Source organism: Tasmannia lanceolata, unplaced genomic scaffold (genome assembly GCF_043159265.1).
Source record: "Tasmannia lanceolata isolate RefF3 unplaced genomic scaffold, GAP_Taslan_0.1 ptg000015l, whole genome shotgun sequence".
NCBI classification, from domain to species: Eukaryota; Viridiplantae; Streptophyta; class Magnoliopsida; order Canellales; family Winteraceae; genus Tasmannia; species Tasmannia lanceolata.
Window position 1 is genome coordinate 51,871,202 of NW_027518692.1, and position 21,191 is coordinate 51,892,392.

Here is a 21,191-nt window from a genome sequence, read left to right on the forward strand (position 1 = left end):
ATAAAAAACGATCAACAAGCCCCATATGGTTGACCGAGTAGGGTTGGTCGACGGGGCCTCAAAAAATTATAGCCCTCGCGGGCCATAACGGCTAGCTTCTTTTTGGACTTTTTGTGTCCTGTCTTGCCCAAGATACCCGCTAACAACTATATCTCATATTGGCCTATATATATGTGATGAATTTCAACATTTAACACCTTTTGAACACTCGGGAATGATCTTTACACTTATATTTAAAGCTTTCCAAGAATTTCAACTACTTAAACGTTTAGTTCCGAAAGATTGCGACCCATGTATTTGTCCGCAACTATACTGGCGTTTATCTTAAGACCGCCGGTGGATATCGATGTATTTTCTGAGAGCCAGTGAACAAACACCGGTAAAAACTGTTTTTCTTGTAGTGTTGTCAGATATGCGGACTAGGGAAGGCTGTGCCACATATTCCATCACATTCAAGTTCTTTGATCACCGTGCGTATGTGCCACATATACCAAGGGCTAGGGCAAGTCCTAAGACATTGGGAATACACCGATCCCCATATAGTTTCTAGTCATCCTAGACCCAAAAAAATTTATTAAAAGCACTGCTAGAAGAACGGGATCCCGTTCAGCGAAAAGAAAAAAGGAGATCGATCATTCGTGATATGAGATTATGAGGTGTTCATATCACTAAAAGACAAGGAAAGGGCTCAACTCCCCGTAAAGCAAAAGAATAAAAAAAATCTTGGAAATGGTCAAAGCTGTCTGTCATATCACTCCCGTCTTCATTTTCCACACGGGATCCGTTTTCAAAGTGTTTTCCAATTATTAAAGCTGGAGGAATCTTGTTTGCTAGCAATTTATTGTTATTCGCTGGCCATGTCCCAGTACTAGCAGGTAGAAGACGTCAACAATTGTACTACGGTCAAACCAATTAAAACAGACTTCACCTCTTTACTCTTTGCCTATCCGCATCTGCACATATCCATTAACTTCGAAACAGTAAATAGTTAGAGGCTCATGAAAGGCACAGAGGGCTGTGCTCATCATGGCAAATGAGGGTTTTGCATTATAATTAGGAGAATTTATATGAATCAGACGGTCGGGCACCAAATAAATACTCTATAATTAGTATCGATAAAATGTCAAGACGTGAAATGAGAGGAATTCTAGACTGATGGGAGCCCTTGCAAAAAAGAGGTGAAAGGGTTCCCCCATTGGCTGCACATCATCAGTCTAGAATTCCTCGTGAAATGAAACCCATTTTTTACCCAAAAAATTCATAAAAAGTAACGAAGCAGTAAAAAGGATAACGATAGGGTGTCTAGCCCGCTAGCATTTTGAGTGCGATTCTTGAAAATCTTTAGAGTGAAGTATACACACAACTTGTGACTAAAATGCAAGTGGGTTGCACACAAAAATATGTAGACCATAAGAGCAGTAGAAAGGGTAAGTTTAGGGTGTGTAGCTAGCCCACTAGCATTTTGAGTGCAATTCATGAAAGTCTTTACGGTGAAGTTTACACAAATTGTTGCTAAAATGCAAGTGGGTCGTAAAATTACCTTGTGCTTGTGAGAAAGTCCACGCCCATTTGTTTATTCAACAAGAATTAGAATGACAGTAGTATTATACAATGTCAACATGGTGTAATAAATGCCCCAAGCTGTGGGTCTGATTCATTAAAAGAAGTGACAACGCGTACAGTGATCCGAACTCTAAGGAGTAATGATTCCACTGCTGCCTCTTACGTCTCTTCCTCCATTCCTCTATAAAAACCTCAGCCAAAATCACTTCATTTCCATCCAATCTCTATCCACACAACGATAGTATAAGAAAGGAGAGATGGGAAGAAGATGTTCATTCCTTCGGGTGGTGTTTTTTGTTCTATTTATCTCCATTGAAACCACCTTTGGTGTGGACTCGTCGACACATTACATTGTGCTCGATCCAGTACCGAAAACAGGTCAAGAAGAAGCGTTTTGCCTAGCAGGAAAAGGGAGGTGCCATTTTAAGACTCTCACGTGTCCCACTGAGTGTCCAAAGAGGAAGCCCAAGAAGGATAAGAAGGTGAAGGGATGCTTCATTGACTGCAGTAGCAAGTGCGAGACCACCTGCAAATGTAAGATTACTACTACTACCACTCATACTACTACTACTACTACTTAAGTACACTAGAATGTTTGGTATATAATATAACCTATGTATGTTCTAATATAAGCCCAATAAGATAATGGACCGGTGTAGTGGGCCTATTTGGGCTAGAGCCCACTAATCTATTAAAACCCTAATGTATCTCTATATATAGGGGCTAGAGGCAATAAACTTGGTATTCCAAACTAGATACCTTGGGTGTAATGCGCATCCTTGCTTAAACCCTAATTCTCCTAACATAGAATGCATTTTAGCCTATTTCTAACCAATCGACTATAAGAATATGCATTAGGTATGAAAGAAAGTTTGAGGAGATAAAACTCAGTAATTGCCCTTTATATATAATCGATAGTATTAAAAATTGATTAGGAGAATATTTCTACAAAAAACCCATGAGGGCTCTATATATTTACTTGTAAATGGATATTACAATAGCTTTGTTTGGAGCTCCATGGCCTATTTTAGTGAATTAGATCATTTACTCACTATATGTTTCTATATATGGTTGTGTTTTTGCAGTTAGGAAGCCCAAATGTGAGGGGTATGGTTCGGTATGTTATGACCCTCGGTTCGTTGGTGGGGACGGGGTGATGTTCTACTTTCATGGAGAAAAGGGAGGGGACTTCTCCCTTGTGTCTGATGACCAACTACACATCAATGCGCATTTCATTGGTACCAGGCCCAACGGGAGGACACGTGACTTCACGTGGGTTCAAGCCCTCGCGGTCATGTTCGAATCCCACACCTTAATCATCTCTGCCCAAAGGGTCAATAAGTGGGATGACAACAAAGACGCCCTCTCTCTCCAGTGGGATGGCCAAGAGGTCGTAGTTCCCACTGAGGGAGAGGCTGAGTGGAGAATTGTGAGCAACGAGGAAAGACGATCGGTTCTGGTCGAGAGGACGGATGAGACCAACAACATCAGGGTGACAATTGATGGGCTGGTCGAGATGGATGTGAAAGTGACCCCCATTGGAGAAGAAGAGAATCGGGCCCACAACTACCAATTGCCTAGGGATGATGCTTTTGCTCATCTTGAGACACAATTCAGGTTTGCTAACCTAACCGAGGCGGTCGAAGGGGTGTTGGGACAGACTTATAGGCCAAACTATGTCAACCCTGTGAAGACTGGTGTTCCGATGCCGTTGATGGGGGGAGAGGACAGGTACCGCACCCCATCGCTGGTCTCGCCTAACTGCAGTGCTTGCAGATTCCAGAAATCCTATTTGGCAAAAGAAACCACTTCCAACAATGAAGTGGGAGTTGCTCAATTCTAAGAATATGTTGTTAATTAGTAGAAATAAATCCCATTAAATGTATTAATTACCATATGATACCCTTGTTCAGTGCTTTGGCCCTGTCTCTAGGGATTCCATGTTTAATAAGGGTTTTGTTGATTCCCTGGGTAAATACCTAAATTTATTGTTGCCAAATCTATTGTATTATTTTTCCTCATAATACTATGTGACTATCATCATTTATTGTTGTGAAATTTAGTGTTTTTCTTGAAAAAAAATTCTTATAAAATTAAAAATCAAAGGTTTGCTTAGCTGCTAGAATGTGGATTTCAGAATACTGGGATAAAAAATTCCTCAAAAAATGAGGAAAGAAAAAAAAGTTCTGGGCTTCCCTGTTCCCGAGTATTTATATGGTGCCCGACCGTCATGTACCGTGCTAGCAGTAACACCTTGATATTTGATCCAACAGCAGGCCACCTTTTAAGAGGCTGATGTTGGATCAAATATCAAGGATGGTACTTATAGGAATGTGATTTCATCTTAACTGATCATGAGTCGGTTGATTTGTTAATCGGACCGGATTCTTCAGAACCATCAGATCGATGGTCAAGAGTTCAGATCGATGGTCAGACCATCAAGACCCCCAGATTTTTGATCAAGTAGTTCCGATCGACAACCAAGGAAGGATTATTACTAAAAGTTTCATCCCATGCCCGTTTAGTCAATAGCTGATAGGAGATTGAGGAGGCTTCACTATCAATGGCCAGACGCTTTAAATCTATAAGTAGATATTTAGAACCATTAGATCAAAGATCGGATGATCCAGATCAGTGATTGGGCGGAGAGTAGGAATGGGTAAAATTTCCATTTGCAAAGGAATGCTCTTCCTATGTATGTATCAATGTAATCTTGATTGGTGGAATAAGAAGGAAAGAATTCCTAATTCATGAGGGCCAGTACAGATTAAAAGGAAAACTTTACAAAATCGGGACAAAAGAAACTGCACATTAATCCCACAGTTTTGAGTAATGGAAAGAGAGAATAGATTTCATGACATTCTATTTTGGGCTGCAATGAAAAGAGGAAATTAACTTTCTATATCCAACGTGAGAATTGAAGGATGAGAAGAAGAAAAAACCAAAAAGAGGAAGTTTCATTCTCTCGAGAGTAAAGACATGCTTCACCATAAGTATATTCTCCAACTTATAGCTATGAAGAAGTGAAGGTCCATGTCTTCCATGCCCCAGCATGTCATTCACGCCCAATCCTTATATACGCTCCCAGTCACGAAGTCAAGTACTTTTCCATTTTCCTTGTAACTTCTTGTGAGATTTTGAGGAGTCTTTGTCTTCTCTAGATTTATTCCAAAAGAAAATCTACCTACTATCTAATCTACGCCTAAATTACCATAGCTATAATCGGCATCCATATCAGTAGCCATTCTCAAGGGTTTATTCAAGATAAAATTTTGAAGGGTAGCCAATCCCTCTCTAAAAACGTAATTTAAGGATTTTTCATCCTTGAGGAGAGTAGCCCCAAAATGCTTAACAGATTCGTTCACTAAGTAGATATTATATATTGAGATCCATGAAGGCGATAAGTTGGAATAGCCAACAGATGGTTAGCTCTTGGCACTAAGAGGCTAAACTTCTCGGTCATGTCCAAATCAGCTGGAGACATGCCATTTGAAAGCTCCCAATCAAAGCAATGAACCAATTGTGCCAATACCAATTGAACCACTGTGAGTCCCAATTGCATTCCTGAGCAACTTCTACGTCCAGACCCAAAAGGAATTAGTTGAAAATGGCGTCCCCTGACGTCTACATCGGTGCCAATGAACCTCTCAGGATAGAATTGTTCGGCGTTGGGCTACACATCGGGGTCTCGCCCGATTGCCCAACTATTGATGGTTAGACGAGTTTTCTTTGGAATGTGAAAGCCATTAACAATGCTATCTTCCATGGACTCATGAGGAGCAAGCAACTGGCTCACAGCTTGGAGCCTCAGAGTTTCCTTCACAACCATGCACAAGTACTTCAACTTAATCAAGTCCTACTCCTCCACGATTCGCTCTAAGCCCAACACATTCTCCAACTCTTCCTGGACTTTCTTCATCACTCGCGGATTCTTAAGAGCGCCCACTCGACTGAGCAAGCTGATGTATTCGTTGCGCCCAAAAGCATATCCTACAAAATCAGTATTTTCGCAAGCTTAATTTTCTAATTATAAGCCTAAGATCTATGATTTGGCCGACACTTCGAATTTATTATCGACTCACGTGTCCTGCCGTGTCCGACATGACACGCGTGTCCACATGTGTCGACACTCCTTTGGACACTTTTACTTGTATAGCTGGAATTGTTAGACTTAATGTGTGGGTGTGACTGCTTTGAAAATCAAATGCCTCAAGATAGGGGGAAAAATCATCCATGTTAAAAGACGTTGTTAACAAGAAGGCTTCTTGGATGACTGCTTTGAAACCGATCCTCATCCTTGTTCTTCTTGCCAAACACCATCATACATGTCATGTCCGCATTGAGAGATGCCACCTTAGCCCAATTTCCATCGAGTGAAACCTTTTCTATTGAGAGACAAAAAGGACGGAAAGAGATTTGAGAGAGATGTTTTGCCCAATTTCCATCGAGTGAAACCTTTTCTATTGAGAGACAAAAAAGGACGGAAAGAGATTTGGGAGAACCATTTTACAGGTATGAAATTCTGATTTTACATTCATCTTTTATTTTATTTTAAAAGTTTATGCTAAATCCAACAAAACACACAAAATGGTAGGGCTGCAACTTGAGCCGGGTTTTAACCGACCCGCATCGACCCGACCAGAAAATAGCCTAGGTTGGGTTCAGGTTTCTCGGGTTTCAGGTTGAGCTGGGTTCATGATCCAAAAGCCCGCATAAATCTCGGGTCGAGCCAGGTTTGAAGGGGCCCGACCCGACCCGAGTTACTTATGTATTTTTTTTTCTAAAACAAACTTACGATTTAAAACAAGTAACCCACGCATGCACGAAAATACGCAATCACAGAGACACTTTCTTTCCATCTTCTGTTCGTTTCCCACTTCCCCCCTTTAGCTCTTAGGGTTTCAACTTTCAACAAGAGAGAACCAAGGAGATCTACTCGGCTCGGCTCTGCTACAAACCTCGCCTCACACGATCGATGGTGGCTGTGGCTTTCGGGCCTACAAATCATCTCTCTTCCTTTTGAAACCCTAATCAGAGAGCCTTCTCTGATTTCTTCTTCCTTTAATCTCATTTTTCTCCTTTCTCATCTTCTTTTCTTCTCTCTCAAACCCTCACAAATACTCTCTCACTCTCTCACTCTCTCACTCTCTCTCTAAACCTTAATTCTTAGATCGATTTCATCTAATCTCCCTCTAATTTTCTCAAAACCCTAGAAAATGGCACCATTGTTTGATTCAAGTGTAATGTGAGTGTATTTACAGCATTGTTTGATTCAAGTGTAATTTGAGTGTAATTTCTGCTTCTATGAGTTGATTTGCCTTACCAGACAAGAGTTTTCCTTAAAAAATTGCGTCAACTTGAATAAACTGACCCGACACGAGATTTATCATGGTAGGGCCGAGTTTGGAAATCGTGGGTTTTCCGGAAAAAAACCCGACCCGACCCGACTCGAGATATTTCTCGGGTAGGGTTGGGTTCTTCAAAACCCGACCCGCCCGACCTGAGTTCCAACCCTACAAAATGGCCTTAATGATGGAAAACTCAGCTACTTTTGCTTTCCTTTAAACGAAACAGAAACGAAGTGAATGGGGCCTAGAAAAATGGGAACTTAATTATGAGTAGAAATGCCTCAAATAAGAGAGTGAAGATGTGGTCCACCAACATCATACTTAACTAACGGATTACCAAAACCTAAAGGTTACGGTGGTATTCACAATAATAAAATGACCTCCCCTCTTCTCTATGAATATATCACCTTGCAACATATTAGAAAGTCATCTTTTATCGTTTTCCGACAAAAAGACCAAGACCCTTTTTTTATGAGAAATGATAAATGCGCCCCTTTTCTTTATATGGAACAGCCAGCTGCAGTGTACGTGGCAATCAGGTCCATTGAATCCTTCCCACGTGAAGTACATCAGCCTCTTTGAAGTCATAGATACACTGCAGCTGGCTGTCCAAGTAAAAAAGGGGGCTGATATGTCACTTCCCTATTTTAATTCTATTTCTTTTTCACTTATTATTTTTTTCCCTTTCTATCTACCCCTGCAAATCCACTTTTTGTCCTCTTCTTTCTCCAGCTTGCACAATAATGAAGACCTAAATCCCTTTTTTTATTCTTTTTCTTTTTTCTTTCCTTCAAAGGCAAAAAGAGACAAAAGACTCATCCTAAGGATTAGATAGTGCCCAAATATGTGAATTGTTTAACTTTTTGAAGAAGGAAGGACTCACCGTTACTTATTCTCACAGCCCGTACTCTCTCTCTCTCTCTCTCTCAAGAATGGTTTTAAATTTCGACCGAAATCCGAAATTTCGGACTTACTGATGCCGAGGTCAAACATTTGCAGAATAAAAAGCAAGGGTTGAAGAAATGAAGAGGTATTTACATATGCTCTTTCTTCGCATATTCTTCATCATCAATCCGGCTGGTCGGTTCGCTGGAGAGATGGGTTCGAGGAGAAGAGTGGGAAATCAAGCGGCATAGAAGACTTTCTCTCTTGGTTAATATCTGAAGTGAGAGAGAGAGAGAGAGAGAGAGAGAGAGAGAGAGAGAGAGGGAGGAACTGGGAAGTGAGAAGAAGTGAGAAAAATATCTCGGACAGGAAATTATCTCTGACGCTACACATTAGATGGAGAGAGAGAGAGAGAGAGAGAGAGAGAGAGAGAGAGAGAGAGAGAGAGAGAGATGATCAACCGTAGCATGCTGGGCAGAGAGGATTGAAGGAGAAAAAGAAGATTATACAAGACTTAATGCTTCAGCTAGATAAACTCAGTATCACATATTCACGATTAAGAACCCTATTAACCAATAAAATACATTTTCAATGAACAACAGACAATATTTAGGCCTCTCCAAGGATGATTTAAGTAGAAAATATAAAAAAATGCATTTTACAAACACACTTGTGTTACAATCTATTTAGGCCTCTGCAAAGATGATGTCTTCCCAGAGCTATTCCATAAAAACTGAACGGGCATTTAATAAGTTCAACAAAGGATGCATCACATTACGGCAAGCCAAGCTACCTAGATTCTTAAAATGAAATAAACAACAAAGCTAAAAGCTAATAGGGTTGTTCTCAATAATAGGGATAAAAAGGGTGCGGGGTTTATTTTATCCTTGCATAGTTAACGGGAAGGGTACACTGTACAAGCGGATATCGATTTCAGGGGTTTAATCAAGATACGTATAACAATGTAATTAAAGGATTTATCACCCCAAGGACAGAAGCACTAGATTTGCTTAGTCAATCCACCCTTAAATCAGATATTTCTTAGATTAACGAAGGCGATAAGTAGGAATAGCCAATAGATGATTAGCTCTAGGCACCACGAGACTAAACTTCTCAGTCATGTCCAAATCAGATGGAGACATTCCATTTGGAAGTTCCCAATCAAAACAATGCATCAACTGAGCCAGCACCAATTGAACCACTGTGAGGCCTAATTGCATTCCAGGACAACTTCTACGTCCAGACCCAAATGGAATCAGTTGAAAATGGCGTCCCTTAACATCTATATCGGTGCCGATGAACCTCTCAGGATAGAATTCTTCGGGGCTAGCCCAAACATTGGGGTCTCGTCCGATCGCCCAAAAATTTATGATGACCCGAGATTTTTTAGGAATGAAAAAGCCATTAACAACGCAGTCTTCCATCGACTCGTGAGGAGCGAGTAATGGGGCCACAGGATGGAGCCTCATGCTTTCTTTCACCACCATGTACAAGTACTCCAAGTTAACCAAATCAGACTCTTCGACGATTCGCTCCAAGCCAACCACACTCTCCAACTCTTCCTGCACTTTCTTCATCACTCTTGGATTCCTAAGGAGCTCCGAGAGCGCCCACTCTATTGAGCATGCTGATGTATCCATTGCAGCCAAAAGCATATCCTACGAAAAATAGTAAATCAAATGGTTTATGTACACAATCATAATTTTATAATTACAAACTTAAAGAGTAACACATATAGAATTGGTAATTAAAGTCATGATTCCTTACCTGTATGATTGCTTTGATGTTATTTCGATCGACTTGGAACTCGTTTTCCTTGGACTCCATGAGGGATAACATGACATCGACGAAATCCTTATGATGAGTGGTATCCCTGCCCGCACGTACGTGCTCATCGATGATTTTCTCTAAGAATTTGTCCATGACAGTGCTAATCCATTTCATGCGGCGCATCAGCCCTTGAAGATCAAATGCCTCCAGGCAGGGAATATAATCAGCTACGTTGAAAGCCGCAGACAATCTGAGTGCTTCTTGGAGAACTGCTTTGAAACCCTTCTCGTCCAAATCCTCATCTCTGTACTTCTTGCCAAACACCATCATACATGTCATGTCCGCGCTGAGAGTTACCACATTAGCACTAAGGTCGATGGTAACGCGAGAATTGGAGATATCCTTGAGAGACTGGACTAGGAGAGTCAATTGTTCCCTCCTCATGGACTTGAAGGAGTCGATCTTAAGGTTGCTAAGCAACTCTAAGGTGCACAATTTACGCGCGTTACGCCAATAAGGGCCATACTCGGCAAAGACAATGTCTTTCTGGTCGTAGGCCATGTGTTTGGCGGCGCCGGTGAATGGCCTACTGGCGAACACAAGGTCATGTGTCTTGAGGAACTCTTGGGCGGCCTCAGGGGACGAGATGACCACGGTCGGGACTAGACCGAGGCGCATGTACATGATGGGGCCATAGTCCTTGGCTAATCTATGGAGGTCATGATGGGGGAGCTCTCCCAACCTGTGAAGGTTCCCCAAAATAGGTAGTCCTCGAGGACCAGGAGGAAACTTCTTTCCTTTATCTCTTCTTGAGCGTAGGAGATAAACAAATGACCAGAGCCCAGCCACCACCACTAAGAGAAAGGCAGTCCAAGAGGACATGGTAACCATGGCTCTAGAAAAGCAACACCTCCACCCCTCCATTAGAGATCTGCAATGTTTTTATATACTAGTCAATTAACAAGTGGGATGATAATGGAGATATCTTTAAATGTTGCATGTGGTCAATATTCAAACAAAAAAAAAGCTAGACAGATCTTTTTTGAAGAAATTCAAATCCGGTGTGAGTCCTTCCTATTATGATAAGAAAAAAGACAAAAAAAAAGGTTATTTTATAACAAATTGGGGCCTAATCGTGTCGACCCACCATAAAAAAAAAAACTCAAAAATAGATATTGAAAATTCGTCATCACGAGCGTTGTCCAGTGTAGTTTGGACCTTTCTACATTCTAAATTGGCAACTACAATAATTTATTTTTCCATCACTGTTGACATTGTCACCCAAAAGTTATTTTTCCTTGGCAACTCTGCTGTTACACGAGTCGATGAATAGGCCCGGACAGGAGAAAGGTGGTGTATCTTTAACTTTTGCACCTAGTCAATATCGTAACAAATAAGTTGTCATATTGTTATCTGAAGTCATTGAAATTCAGGCTTGAGCCTATGTCACTTGGAAAATACTTCCAATGACACCACGAGGTTGTGTAATTCCTTTACCTATAAAAAAAACTTAACAATTAATGTCTTTAAAAAATAAAATCGGCCTCTGCCTGAGACGAGTTTAATATTAAAATTCGCTGTATATTGAAAATTATTTGGGGGTAGTTTTCGTTACATTTCAATAAAATCTTAATGCCAGCTCTAGTCATCAACGATCAGATTCATCATGCTTCACAATTGTCGCGATCCATCCTGTCGTTGAATTTTTTTTTTGTCTGTGATCATTGTGATTGTGGAAAGATCTTTTGATTCAACTATGTCCTTCTGTATGGATCAATGGAATCATAAGCTTTTTCCTTGGCAAAACAAAGACCATCTAGTTAAAATCCTCTCAGTTCTTCACGTCTTATCTATGTAAACTGCCAATTAGACTAGAATTTTAATTACCTAAAACATAGTTTAACTACAAATCTAGTATAGAAACTACAAGAAATACCTTCATAAACTCTTAAAATAATAAGAATAGTCCAAATTTAGTTACAATATTATTACACTTAAAATCTCAAAATTAAAAATCAAACACTAAATTATCTAATAAGTCTCATAAACTCTACTTGTTCCTTATACAATCTGGAGAGAAGCATTTTGTCATTGGATCTGTAATCATCAATCAAGTATAAATGTTTGTAGAGGAGCGCTAAACTGAAGGGCGCCCTAGCAAAAAAGGGATGAAAGGGCGCCTCCATTGGTTGTACATCACCAATGCGCATTTAATGTTCTTTGACTTTTTATCCTATTTAATTCACATTGTTGACTTACAACAATGGGGGCACTTTTTATCCCTTTTCTGCAAGGGCACCCTTCATTTTAGAACTCCTCATTTTTTAAAGGAAATGACAAATGCACCCATTTTCATCACATGGGACAGCCAACTGCAGTGTACGTGATAATCAAATTCGTTGAGTCTTTCTGACGTGAAGTACATCAGCCCCTTTGCAATCATCGATACACTGCAGCTGGGTGTCCCAGGTAATGAAAAGGGGCGCATTTATCATTTCCCGTTTTTAATAGTCATCTAATGATAAAAAATGTAGTTTCGAACATGGTCTATGTCGAGTTTTTATATGGTGTCCGACCGTCAAGTACCGTCAAAACGTTACCACCCTTGATATTTGATCCAAGTGCACTTTTTAAGATGCTGCTGTTGGATCAAATATCAAGGGTGGTATGTCCTTGATATTTGACGGCTTCATGGTCGGCCACCATATAATTTCTCCTTTATGTCAATGTGCTTTTTTCTATTGTCATTGTTCTTATAGATGAAAATTGTAGCGAAATCATCGGAATAGAGAACCAATGGCCTAGAGATTGAGTATACAACTCAAAGCCCGTGATATAATTTCACAATCCTAATGCCTAAGTATACAGTAGCCTCATAACACACAACAAACTCTTTCTTTGCAGTAGAAGTAGGTACACCACTTTGGGCCTTTTTAGATAATACTCTCGCTAGTAAGTAAACATGCTCAAATTGCTTAAAAAAACTACTCAGCAAAATATTATTGAGATCCACAAAGGCCATATGTTGGAATAGCCAATAGATGGTTAACTCTAGGCACTACGAGACTAAATTTCTCTGTCATGTCCAAATCAGCTGGGGACATTCCATTTGGAAGCTCCCAATCAAAGCAATGAACCAATTGTGCCAATACAAATTGAACAACTGTGAGGCCCAATTTCAATCCAGGGCAACTTCTTCGTCCAGACCCAAAAGGAATAAGTTGGAAATGGTGACCCCTGATATCTACATCGGTGCCCATGAACCTCTCAGGATAGAATTGTTCGGGGTTGGGCCATGCATCAGGGTCTCTCCCAATTGCCCAACAATTTATGATGATACGAGATTTTTTTGGAATGTATAATCCATTAACCATGCAGTCTTCTATGGCCTCGTGAGGAGCGAACAAGGGTGCCACAGGGTGGAGCCTCATGCTCTCTTTCACCACCATGTGTAAGTACTTCAAGTTAACCAAGTCTGTCTCCTCCATGACTCGATCCATACCCACCACACTCTCCAACTCTTCTTGGACCTTTTTCATCACTTGTGGATTCCTAAGGAGCTCCGAGAGAGCCCACTCGATTGAGCATGATGATGTATCCATTCCTCCCAAAAGCATATCCTACGGAAATTTTTTTTTATTTCACATGGTTCATGTACACAAGCTTATAATATATAGATTGGATTGCTAATTAAATTAAGTTATGTTTCCTTACCAGCAGGATTCCTTTGATACTTGTTCGATCGACTTGGAAGTCGGTGTCCTTTGATTCCATGAGCGATAACATGACATCGACAAAATCCTTATGATTCATCAAGTTACTGGCATGGATGTGATCATCAATGATTTTCTCCAAGAAGTCATCTAAGAGCTTGGCAATGGTTTTCATGCGGCGCCTCAGCCCTTGAAGGTCTAGTGCCTCAAGAGAGGGGATATAATCGGCTACATTGAAAGCCGCTGCCAATCTGAGTGTTTCTTGGAGGACTGTTTTGAAGCCCCCATCTTCCAAATCCTTATCCATGTACTTCTTCCCAAACACCATCATACATGTTATATCCGCGCCAAGAGATGACACCTTAGCACTAAGATCAATAGCAACACGAGAATTGGAGATATCTTTGATCGACTTGATAAGGAGGGCCACCTCTTCTCTCCTCATGGACTTGAATGCATCGATCTTAAGATTGCTAAGCAACTCTAAGGTGCAAAATTTGCGCGCGTTACGCCAATAAGGGCCATAATTGGCGAAAACAATATCTTTTCGGTTGTAGGCCATGTATTTCCAGGCCGCGCTGAATGGCCTACCGGCGAACACAAGGTCATGTGTTTTAAGGAACTCTTGGGCTTCCTTTGGGGAGGAGACGACCACGGTCTGGACTAGGCCTAGGTGTTGACTTTTTATGTGAAAAAAAAGTCTTTTTGTAATTCAAACTTACAATTGGGTGTTTTTAGTCATTATATGTATGCTTTTGGGCTTTCCTCCAAAAAAACTAAAGTCATGAGAAAACTTTAGTCCTAGATGAGAAGTATGAGAAGATGAGAGTAGCCATATATATACTTTCACTCTCTTAACCTTGTGAATAAACAGGAGGTCATGGGGATCCTATGCGCACGGATCGCCCACTTGGGTCCGGTGGGCTTTTGATCTTACCACACACGCGCGCCGCCATGCCCCCATCGGCCGGCCGCGCGCGTGGACCTAAGTCTTTTCTTTTTCTTTATTTATTTTTTCCTTTTAACGGTCAAAAATTTATTTATTTTTGTTTTAACTCTTTTTTACCGTTTGAGATTCCTTTTTTTTTTTGAAATGGCACCGTTTGAGATTCCTTAATCGTGGTTTAATGACCGTTTGGAAAACGTCTCTCACGCACTAAAAGAGTGCGACATTTCACCATAACGTATCGATTACCTTTCTATATAAATCGGTTTTAGAGAAAACAGAAAGATATCCTTGACGGATTCTTCTTCTGCTCTTTCTCTTCTCTGGTTTTCTCTTTGGTTTTCTGCTCAAGGCTTTTGGCAATATAAGCGAGTTCTTAGGCATCCGGGCTGTGTGAGTGCACACCCCTGGAGCGAGAGTTGTTGTATCCTGGAGGCATACGTCGAGACGCCCATCTGCACCGTTGATTCGTCATAGTGGGGTGAGATTTGCCTTAAGGACAGCGAAGATTCTTTATGCTTCAACTCGATAAGTGATCTAACGATTTCTTTTTTCCTTTACAGATCATTATTGCAGAAAATAGTATTATTGATCTCTGTCTTCAAGTTGTGAGATTAATTTGTTATAAGGTATTCTCGAATCATAAATTACAGATTTGCACATCAATTTTCTAACACTAGGCGTATGTACATGATGGGGCCATAGTCTTTGGCTAATCTATGGAGGTCGTGATGAGGGAGTTCTCCCAACCCGTGAAAGTTCCCTAAAACAGGTAGCCCTAGAGGACCAGGAGGTAACTTCTTTCCTTTTCCTCTTTTAGCTTGTATGAGATAGGCAAATGACCAGATCCCTGCCAACATTACCAAGAGAAGGGCAGTCCGAGTGGACATGGTAGCAATGGCTCTGGTTAAGCAACCCATTGACTCCTCTATTATTATTCCTTCTTTCTTGAGTTCTGCAACTCTGTTCTTATAAACAAGACAATAATTAAGAAGGCAGAAGTTAGAGTGGGTGTATCATTAAATTTCCTACGCTGCCAATATTGAATCAAATACTGAAATAAGACGCCATATCTTTATGGGAAGTTATTGAAAATCAGGATTGGGGCCTACCTCATTTGAAAGTCCTTTTTATTTATTTATTTATTTATGGGTAAGCTGGGTTAGGCAGACCCCAACCAGATATATTGATGAGAAAAAAGATACATCATTTGAAAGTCCTTGCTATGACTAGATTCGCACCCTCCCTAGTATTATCCATCAAAAATTTTTAAGTACAATATTCAAACAAATAAGTTCAGGATTGGAGCCTACCTCATTTGAAAGTCCTTGAGGACAGATATCAATCCAGATTTACCTCTAAAAAAAGAAAAAAATTCTTTTAATAAAAGCCGGCACATGGCTAGTTCAAGTGTTTGTACCTAGAAAAAAAATGATGTTGAAGTCAGCCATGCAGAAAAATCAAGGATCAAAGAATCAAGCTTTGATACACTTGGTCAGCACAACTAACAACCAAGAAGCAATACCCACAAAAGACACATCACAAAGGAAGGGGGAGAGAGAGAGCGATTTCTCTTCTAAAATTTATTCACAAATAAACTCACGTATACACTTTTCTCACCGGAACGTTTTTCACTTTCTTCTTTACAACTCTACTGTTCACACTTTTTCTCTTCTTTGCTTCTACTACTCGTTTTTGGCATGTACTGCCTTTTTATAAACACAGAAAAGGAAAAGCCGAGTTTTTATATGGTGTAAGCCCTTATAGTCTCTTATTTTTTTTTTTAAAGTACTGTACGGAACACATCATAGGATGATCCAAACCGTCCATAAGATGGAACACAACGTAAATAGGTTGTTCGCCAAAAATTGTTCCCATAGGATGATGATTTTTTGGGGAACAACATATTTGCATTGCGTTCCATCTTATAGACAGTTTATAATGAATAGGGTGTTCCATCTTATAGACAGTTTATAATGAATAGGGTCCGTGAAAACAAAAGATTAAGACAAATGTTGCATATCCATTCTTTGGATTGCCGCTCTATATTTATAATGAATAGGGTGTTCTATACATGGAAGAGTACAGCATGTCATATCTCATGACAGTAGGATGTCATTATTACAATCAATCAATATAAGGAAGAATATAAAATACATGGAAGAGTACAGCATGTCATATCTCATGATAGCTCTCGGTACGACAAGACTAAATTTCTCTGTCATGTCCAAATCAGCTGAGGACATTCCATTTGGAAGCTCCCAATCAAAGCAATGAACCAATTGTGCCAATACAAATTGAACCACAGTGAGGCCCAATTGCAATCCAGGGCAACTTCTTCGCCCAGACCCAAAAGGAATAAGTTGGAAATGGTGGCCCCTGATATCTACATCGGTGCCGATGAACCTCTCAGGATAGAAATCTTCAGGGTGGGCCACGCATCAGGGTCTCGCCCAATTGCCCAACAATTTAGATGACACGAGAAGTTTTTGGAATGTAAAAGCCATTAACCATGCAGTCCTCCATGGCCTCATGAGGTGCGAACAATGGAGCGACAGGGTGGAGTCTCATGCTTTCCTTCACCACCATGTATAGGTACTTCAAGTTAACCAAGTCTGATTCCTCGATGACTCGATCCAAGCCCACCACACTCTCCAACTCTTCTTGTACCTTTTTCATCACTCGCGGAAACTCTGAGAGAGCCCACTCGATTTCGCATGCTGAAGTATCCATTCCACCCAAAAGCATATCCTACGAAAAAAAATGGTATTTTACATGGTTTATGCACACAAGCTTAAGTCATAGATCCAATTGCTAATTAAAATCATATTTCCTTACCAATGAGATTGCTTTGATGTTGGTTCTCTTGACTTGGAACTCGGTGTCGCTTGATTCCATGAGGGATAACATTACATCGACGAAATCCTTATGATGCGTTCGGTCGCTGGCACGTATATGTTCATCAATGATTTTCTCTAAGAAGTGATTCCAAAACCTTGCTAACCTCTTTCATCCGGCGCCTCAACCCTTGAAGATCTAGTGCCTCAAGGTAGGGGATATAATCAGATACATTAAAAGCCGCGGCCAATCTGAGGGTTTCCTGAAGGATCGCTTTGAATCCCTTCTCGTCCAAATCCTCGTCCTTATACTTCTTGCCAAACATACATGTTATGTCCGCACCAAGAGATGCGACCTTAGCACTGACATCGATGGCAATGCGTGATTTCGATACATCTTTGATAGACTGGATAAGGAGGGCCAACTCTTCTCTTCTCATGGACTTGAAGGAGTCGATCTTAAGGTTGCTAAGCAACTCTAAGGTGCAAAATTTACGTGCCTTACGCCAATAGGGCCCATACTCGGCGAAAACAATGTCTTTGCGGTTGTAGGCCAGGTATTTGCCTGCGCCGCTAACTGACCTACTGGCGAACACATGGTCATAGGTCTTAAGGAACTCTTGTGCAGCTTCAGGGGAAGAGATGAGCACGGCCGGAAATAGGCCGAGGCGCATGTACATAATGGGACCATAGTCCTTAGATAACCTATGGAGGTCAAGATGAGAGAGCTCGCCCAACCTGTGAAGGTTCCCCAAAATAGGTAGTCCTCTAGGGCCAGGAGGTAACTTCTTTCCTTTACCTCTTCTTGCATTTAGGAGATAGGCAAATGACCATATCCCTGCCACCATTACCATGAGAAGGGCAGTCCAAGATGAGATGAAAGCCATAGCTCTGACCAAGTAACACATCCACTCCTCTATTATTCTCGAGAGAGAGAGCTTGCTACTATTTAATACAAACCTATTGGTGCAGATTTGCATTGTGAAGATATGGAGAAAATCATTTTAAGGGCCAACTTCATCCACATCCAAAAAGACCCATGCCCATCATCGAAAACTATGTGATGACGATGTTAACTACACGCTAACCACTATCTGCTTTGGTTATTAGGCACACATCGATGGAGAAGTAAATATTTTATTTTTCAAATTCGGATTTGCTAGGCAATTTTGCCGAGAGCCATTTCGCGGCAGACTTTTGCATGGGAGAACAACCAAGTAAGATGGATTAAATGGATAAGACAAAATCAGCTAAAAATGAACCTGTGTGGCTGTTCTCTCATGCAAAAGTTAGCCCCTAATTTGCTTTCCCCAAAATTGCCTACAAATCTCTGTTAAATTTTATTTTCTTTTCTGTTGGAAGATATACGTGGCCCAGGAGAAGCCAAGGCAGCTACTATTCGTTTTAGACTGTGACAACCGATTATGGGCCCACAATCGATTGGTTGTAACAATCTAAAATGAACTAGGCCTAAATGTTTTCTTTTTCTGCCTTACTTACAGCTATATAATGAAAGGAACGACTAACATTTCAATTGTCCACGGCTCATTTGGATCCCTAGAAAACTCATTCGTAAGGCCCTGTTCGTTTTAGATTGCGACAACCGATTGTGAGACCACCCCCCCCACAAATCCAATAATCAGCTGGGGGCTCACAATCGGGTGTCGCAATCTTAAAAGAAAAAGGCCTAATTTTTCTGGTAGCACTCGCGGAAAGCAATTGTTATGAATTCTTTTGCTTTGATCTTTTCTGTTTCTTGAATTCTTAGAATCACACTTATGGGGCCTGTTCATACCACTCCAAAATAGTTGGCTGATAGACAGGGAAAGCAAAAGTCGGAGAACCATTTTTAGCGATCGCAATTTTTATTTTTATTTTTAATTTTAACCTCTTGAGCTTAGTAATAAAAGAAAATCGCTCCCAAAATTTTTTTTTTTGAAAAGGGCAACAGAATATATCTATATATATATATATATATAAATCGCTCCCAAAAATAGTAACCAAATGCATCCTAAATTAGTGGACAGGTATTCCTCGGAAACCAACTGATTGTCATTGGCCCCTCACAACGATATAGTGTGATCACCATTGGTTGGTTTGAACCATCCATTGGATCTCTTTTTGTCGAAAAACCATGCCTATCTTTCAATCTAACCTATAAATATATATAATTTTTTTATTGTTCAATTCCAACCCTTTCTTATACATATTTTTCTGACGTATATGTTCAAATTAAGAGAAAAGAAAAATATTAATGGATGTTTGGATCCGATGGTCGACATGACTCTTGGTCCATCGGATATCCAAACAGAGCCTATCAAGTTTCTTGGGGGTTCCACGCGAAAGCAATGATCCCACATCTGAAAAGTAGTAGGATCTGGATCGGCTTTATAAGCAATGATACATGCAGAATACAAACAACTCTCGGGATCGATAGATATCCAATTACTATCTATCATGTTAGACCTAAAATCGGTAACAGGTACAGCAGTGGCGTAAGAACAGAGAGCGAGTGATGAGGGAGATTGAGTATGAGACCTGAGTGCTTAGTCCTGAGTGCTTAGTCCTGCACAAGGCAAACGAGGTCAGAAGACCAGACCGGATTTTACTCCGGACAGGTCCTTCGACACTCAAGTCAGTATGAGCAAGAGTGAAGGGAAATGTCAGAGAGTTTAGGGAGAAGAGGGTTTTTTTTTTTTCATTACCCATTAGTCTGAGCTTTAGTCCCCTATTTATAAGGAAAATCTGTTGAGGTGTCCTGGACAGGTGTCCAGGACAGGTGGTAGCCTGTGAGAGGCTGGATCTCACCTACTCTGAACAGGTGGCAGCCTGTGAGAGGCTGGGTCTCACCTACTCTGGGACAGGTGGCAGCCTGTGAGAGGCTGGGTCTCACCTACCCTGGGACAGGTGGCAGCCTGTGAGAGGCTGGTGTTTTCACACCCCATCAGTTGCCCCCCAGTTTTCCAAGTCATTGAAGGACTTGGGAAAGTGTGATCACTCGTTTTTCTGGATGGGGAGACGTTGTTCGGGGGTGAATCGAAGAATTTAGCACGGAGTCCGGAGTTCGCAGTCCGGATTTCGCAGTCCGGAGTTCGGAGTTCGCAGTCCGGAGTACGGCTTCAACCGGACTGGGTTCTGATGCTTTACAGAATGCTCAATATCCGGAGTTCGGAGTTCGGAGTTCGGAGTCCGGAGTTCGCAGTCCGGATTTCGGAGTTCGCAGTCCGCAGTCCGGAGTACGGCTTCAACCGGACTGGGTTCTGATGCTTTACAGAATGCTCAATATCCGGAGTCCGGAGTTCGCAGTCCGCAGTCCGGAGTTCGCAGTCCGGAGTACGGCTTCAACCGGACTGGGTTCTGATGCTTTACAGAATGCTCAATATCCGGAGTTCGGAGTTCGGAGTCCGGAGTTCGCAGTTCGGAGTCCGGAGTTCGCAGTCCGGATTTCGGAGTTCGCAGTCCGCAGTCCGGAGTTCGCAGTCCGGAGTACGGCTTCAACCGGACTGGGTTCTGATGCTTTACAGAATGCTCAATATCCGGAGTCCGGAGTTCGCAGTCCGCAGTCCGGAGTTCGCAGTCCGGAGTACGGCTTCAACCGGACTGGGTTCTGATGCTTTACAGAATGCTCAATATCCGGAGTCCGGAGTTCGCAGTTCGGAGTCCGGAGTTCGCAGTCCGCAGTCCGGAGTTCGCAGTCCGGAGTACGGCTTCAACCGGACTGGGTTCTGATGCTTTACAGAATGCTCAATATCCGGAGTCCGGAGTTCGGAGTTCGGAGTTCGGAGTCCGGAGTTCGCAGTTCGGAGTCCGGAGTTCGCAGTCCGGATTTCGGAGTTCGCAGTCCGCAGTCCGGAGTTCGCAGTCCGGAGTACGGCTTCAACCGGACTGGGTTCTGATGCTTTACAGAATGCTCAATATCCGGAGTCCGGAGTTCGCAGTTCGGAGTCCGGAGTTCGCAGTCCGCAGTCCGGAGTCCGCAGTCCGGAGTACGGCTTCAACCGGACTGGGTTCTGATGCTTTACAGAATGCTCAATATCCGGAGTCCGGAGTTCGGAGTTCGGAGTCCGGAGTTCGCAGTCCGAATTTCGGAGTTCGCAGTCCGGAGTTCGGAGTCCGGAGTACGGCTTCA

General features: G+C 41.6%; 2 protein-coding genes and 3 pseudogenes across 3 annotated transcripts; 1 reads left to right on the forward strand and 4 right to left on the reverse strand.

The window, feature by feature from the left end:
* The first annotated feature begins 1,820 nt into the window (after positions 1 to 1,820).
* LOC143892073 (uncharacterized) lies at positions 1,821 to 3,406 on the forward strand. The gene is made up of 2 exons (XM_077396545.1): positions 1,821 to 2,097; positions 2,649 to 3,406. The coding sequence occupies exons 1-2, from the start codon at positions 1,821 to 1,823 to the stop codon at positions 3,404 to 3,406; spliced, it is 1,035 nt and encodes a 344-aa protein (XP_077252660.1).
* A 1,521-nt stretch (positions 3,407 to 4,927) lies between these two features.
* LOC143892074 (cytochrome P450 71AU50 pseudogene) lies at positions 4,928 to 5,895 on the reverse strand (annotated as a pseudogene).
* A 2,525-nt stretch (positions 5,896 to 8,420) lies between these two features.
* On the reverse strand, positions 8,421 to 10,519 carry LOC143892300 (cytochrome P450 71AU50-like). The gene is made up of 2 exons (XM_077396816.1): positions 9,564 to 10,519; positions 8,421 to 9,454 (listed from the first exon to the last, which is right to left on the reverse strand). Exons 1-2 carry the CDS (start codon positions 10,488 to 10,490, stop codon positions 8,843 to 8,845), a joined length of 1,539 nt encoding a protein of 512 aa, XP_077252931.1. The 5' UTR covers positions 10,491 to 10,519; the 3' UTR covers positions 8,421 to 8,842.
* Positions 10,520 to 12,565: 2,046 nt separating this feature from the next.
* LOC143892075 (cytochrome P450 71AU50 pseudogene) lies at positions 12,566 to 15,145 on the reverse strand (annotated as a pseudogene).
* A 1,099-nt stretch (positions 15,146 to 16,244) lies between these two features.
* On the reverse strand, positions 16,245 to 18,047 carry LOC143845952 (cytochrome P450 71AU50-like; annotated as a pseudogene). The gene is made up of 2 exons (XR_013234602.1): positions 17,064 to 18,047; positions 16,245 to 16,976 (listed from the first exon to the last, which is right to left on the reverse strand). The product of XR_013234602.1 is annotated as a cytochrome P450 71AU50-like (transcript).
* Positions 18,048 to 21,191: the final 3,144 nt, after the last annotated feature.

Coding starts and splice junctions, on each gene's coding strand:
- LOC143892073 (XM_077396545.1), top strand. CDS start 1,821: ATGGGAAGAAGATGTTCATTCCTTCGGGTGGTGTTTTTTGTTCTATTT. Junction 2,098..2,648: donor GTGCGAGACCACCTGCAAAT/GTAAGATTACTA, acceptor GTGTTTTTGCAG/TTAGGAAGCCCAAATGTGAG.
- LOC143892300 (XM_077396816.1), bottom strand. CDS start 10,490: ATGGAGGGGTGGAGGTGTTGCTTTTCTAGAGCCATGGTTACCATGTCC. Junction 9,455..9,563: donor ACATCAAAGCAATCATACAG/GTAAGGAATCAT, acceptor TATTTTTCGTAG/GATATGCTTTTGGCTGCAAT.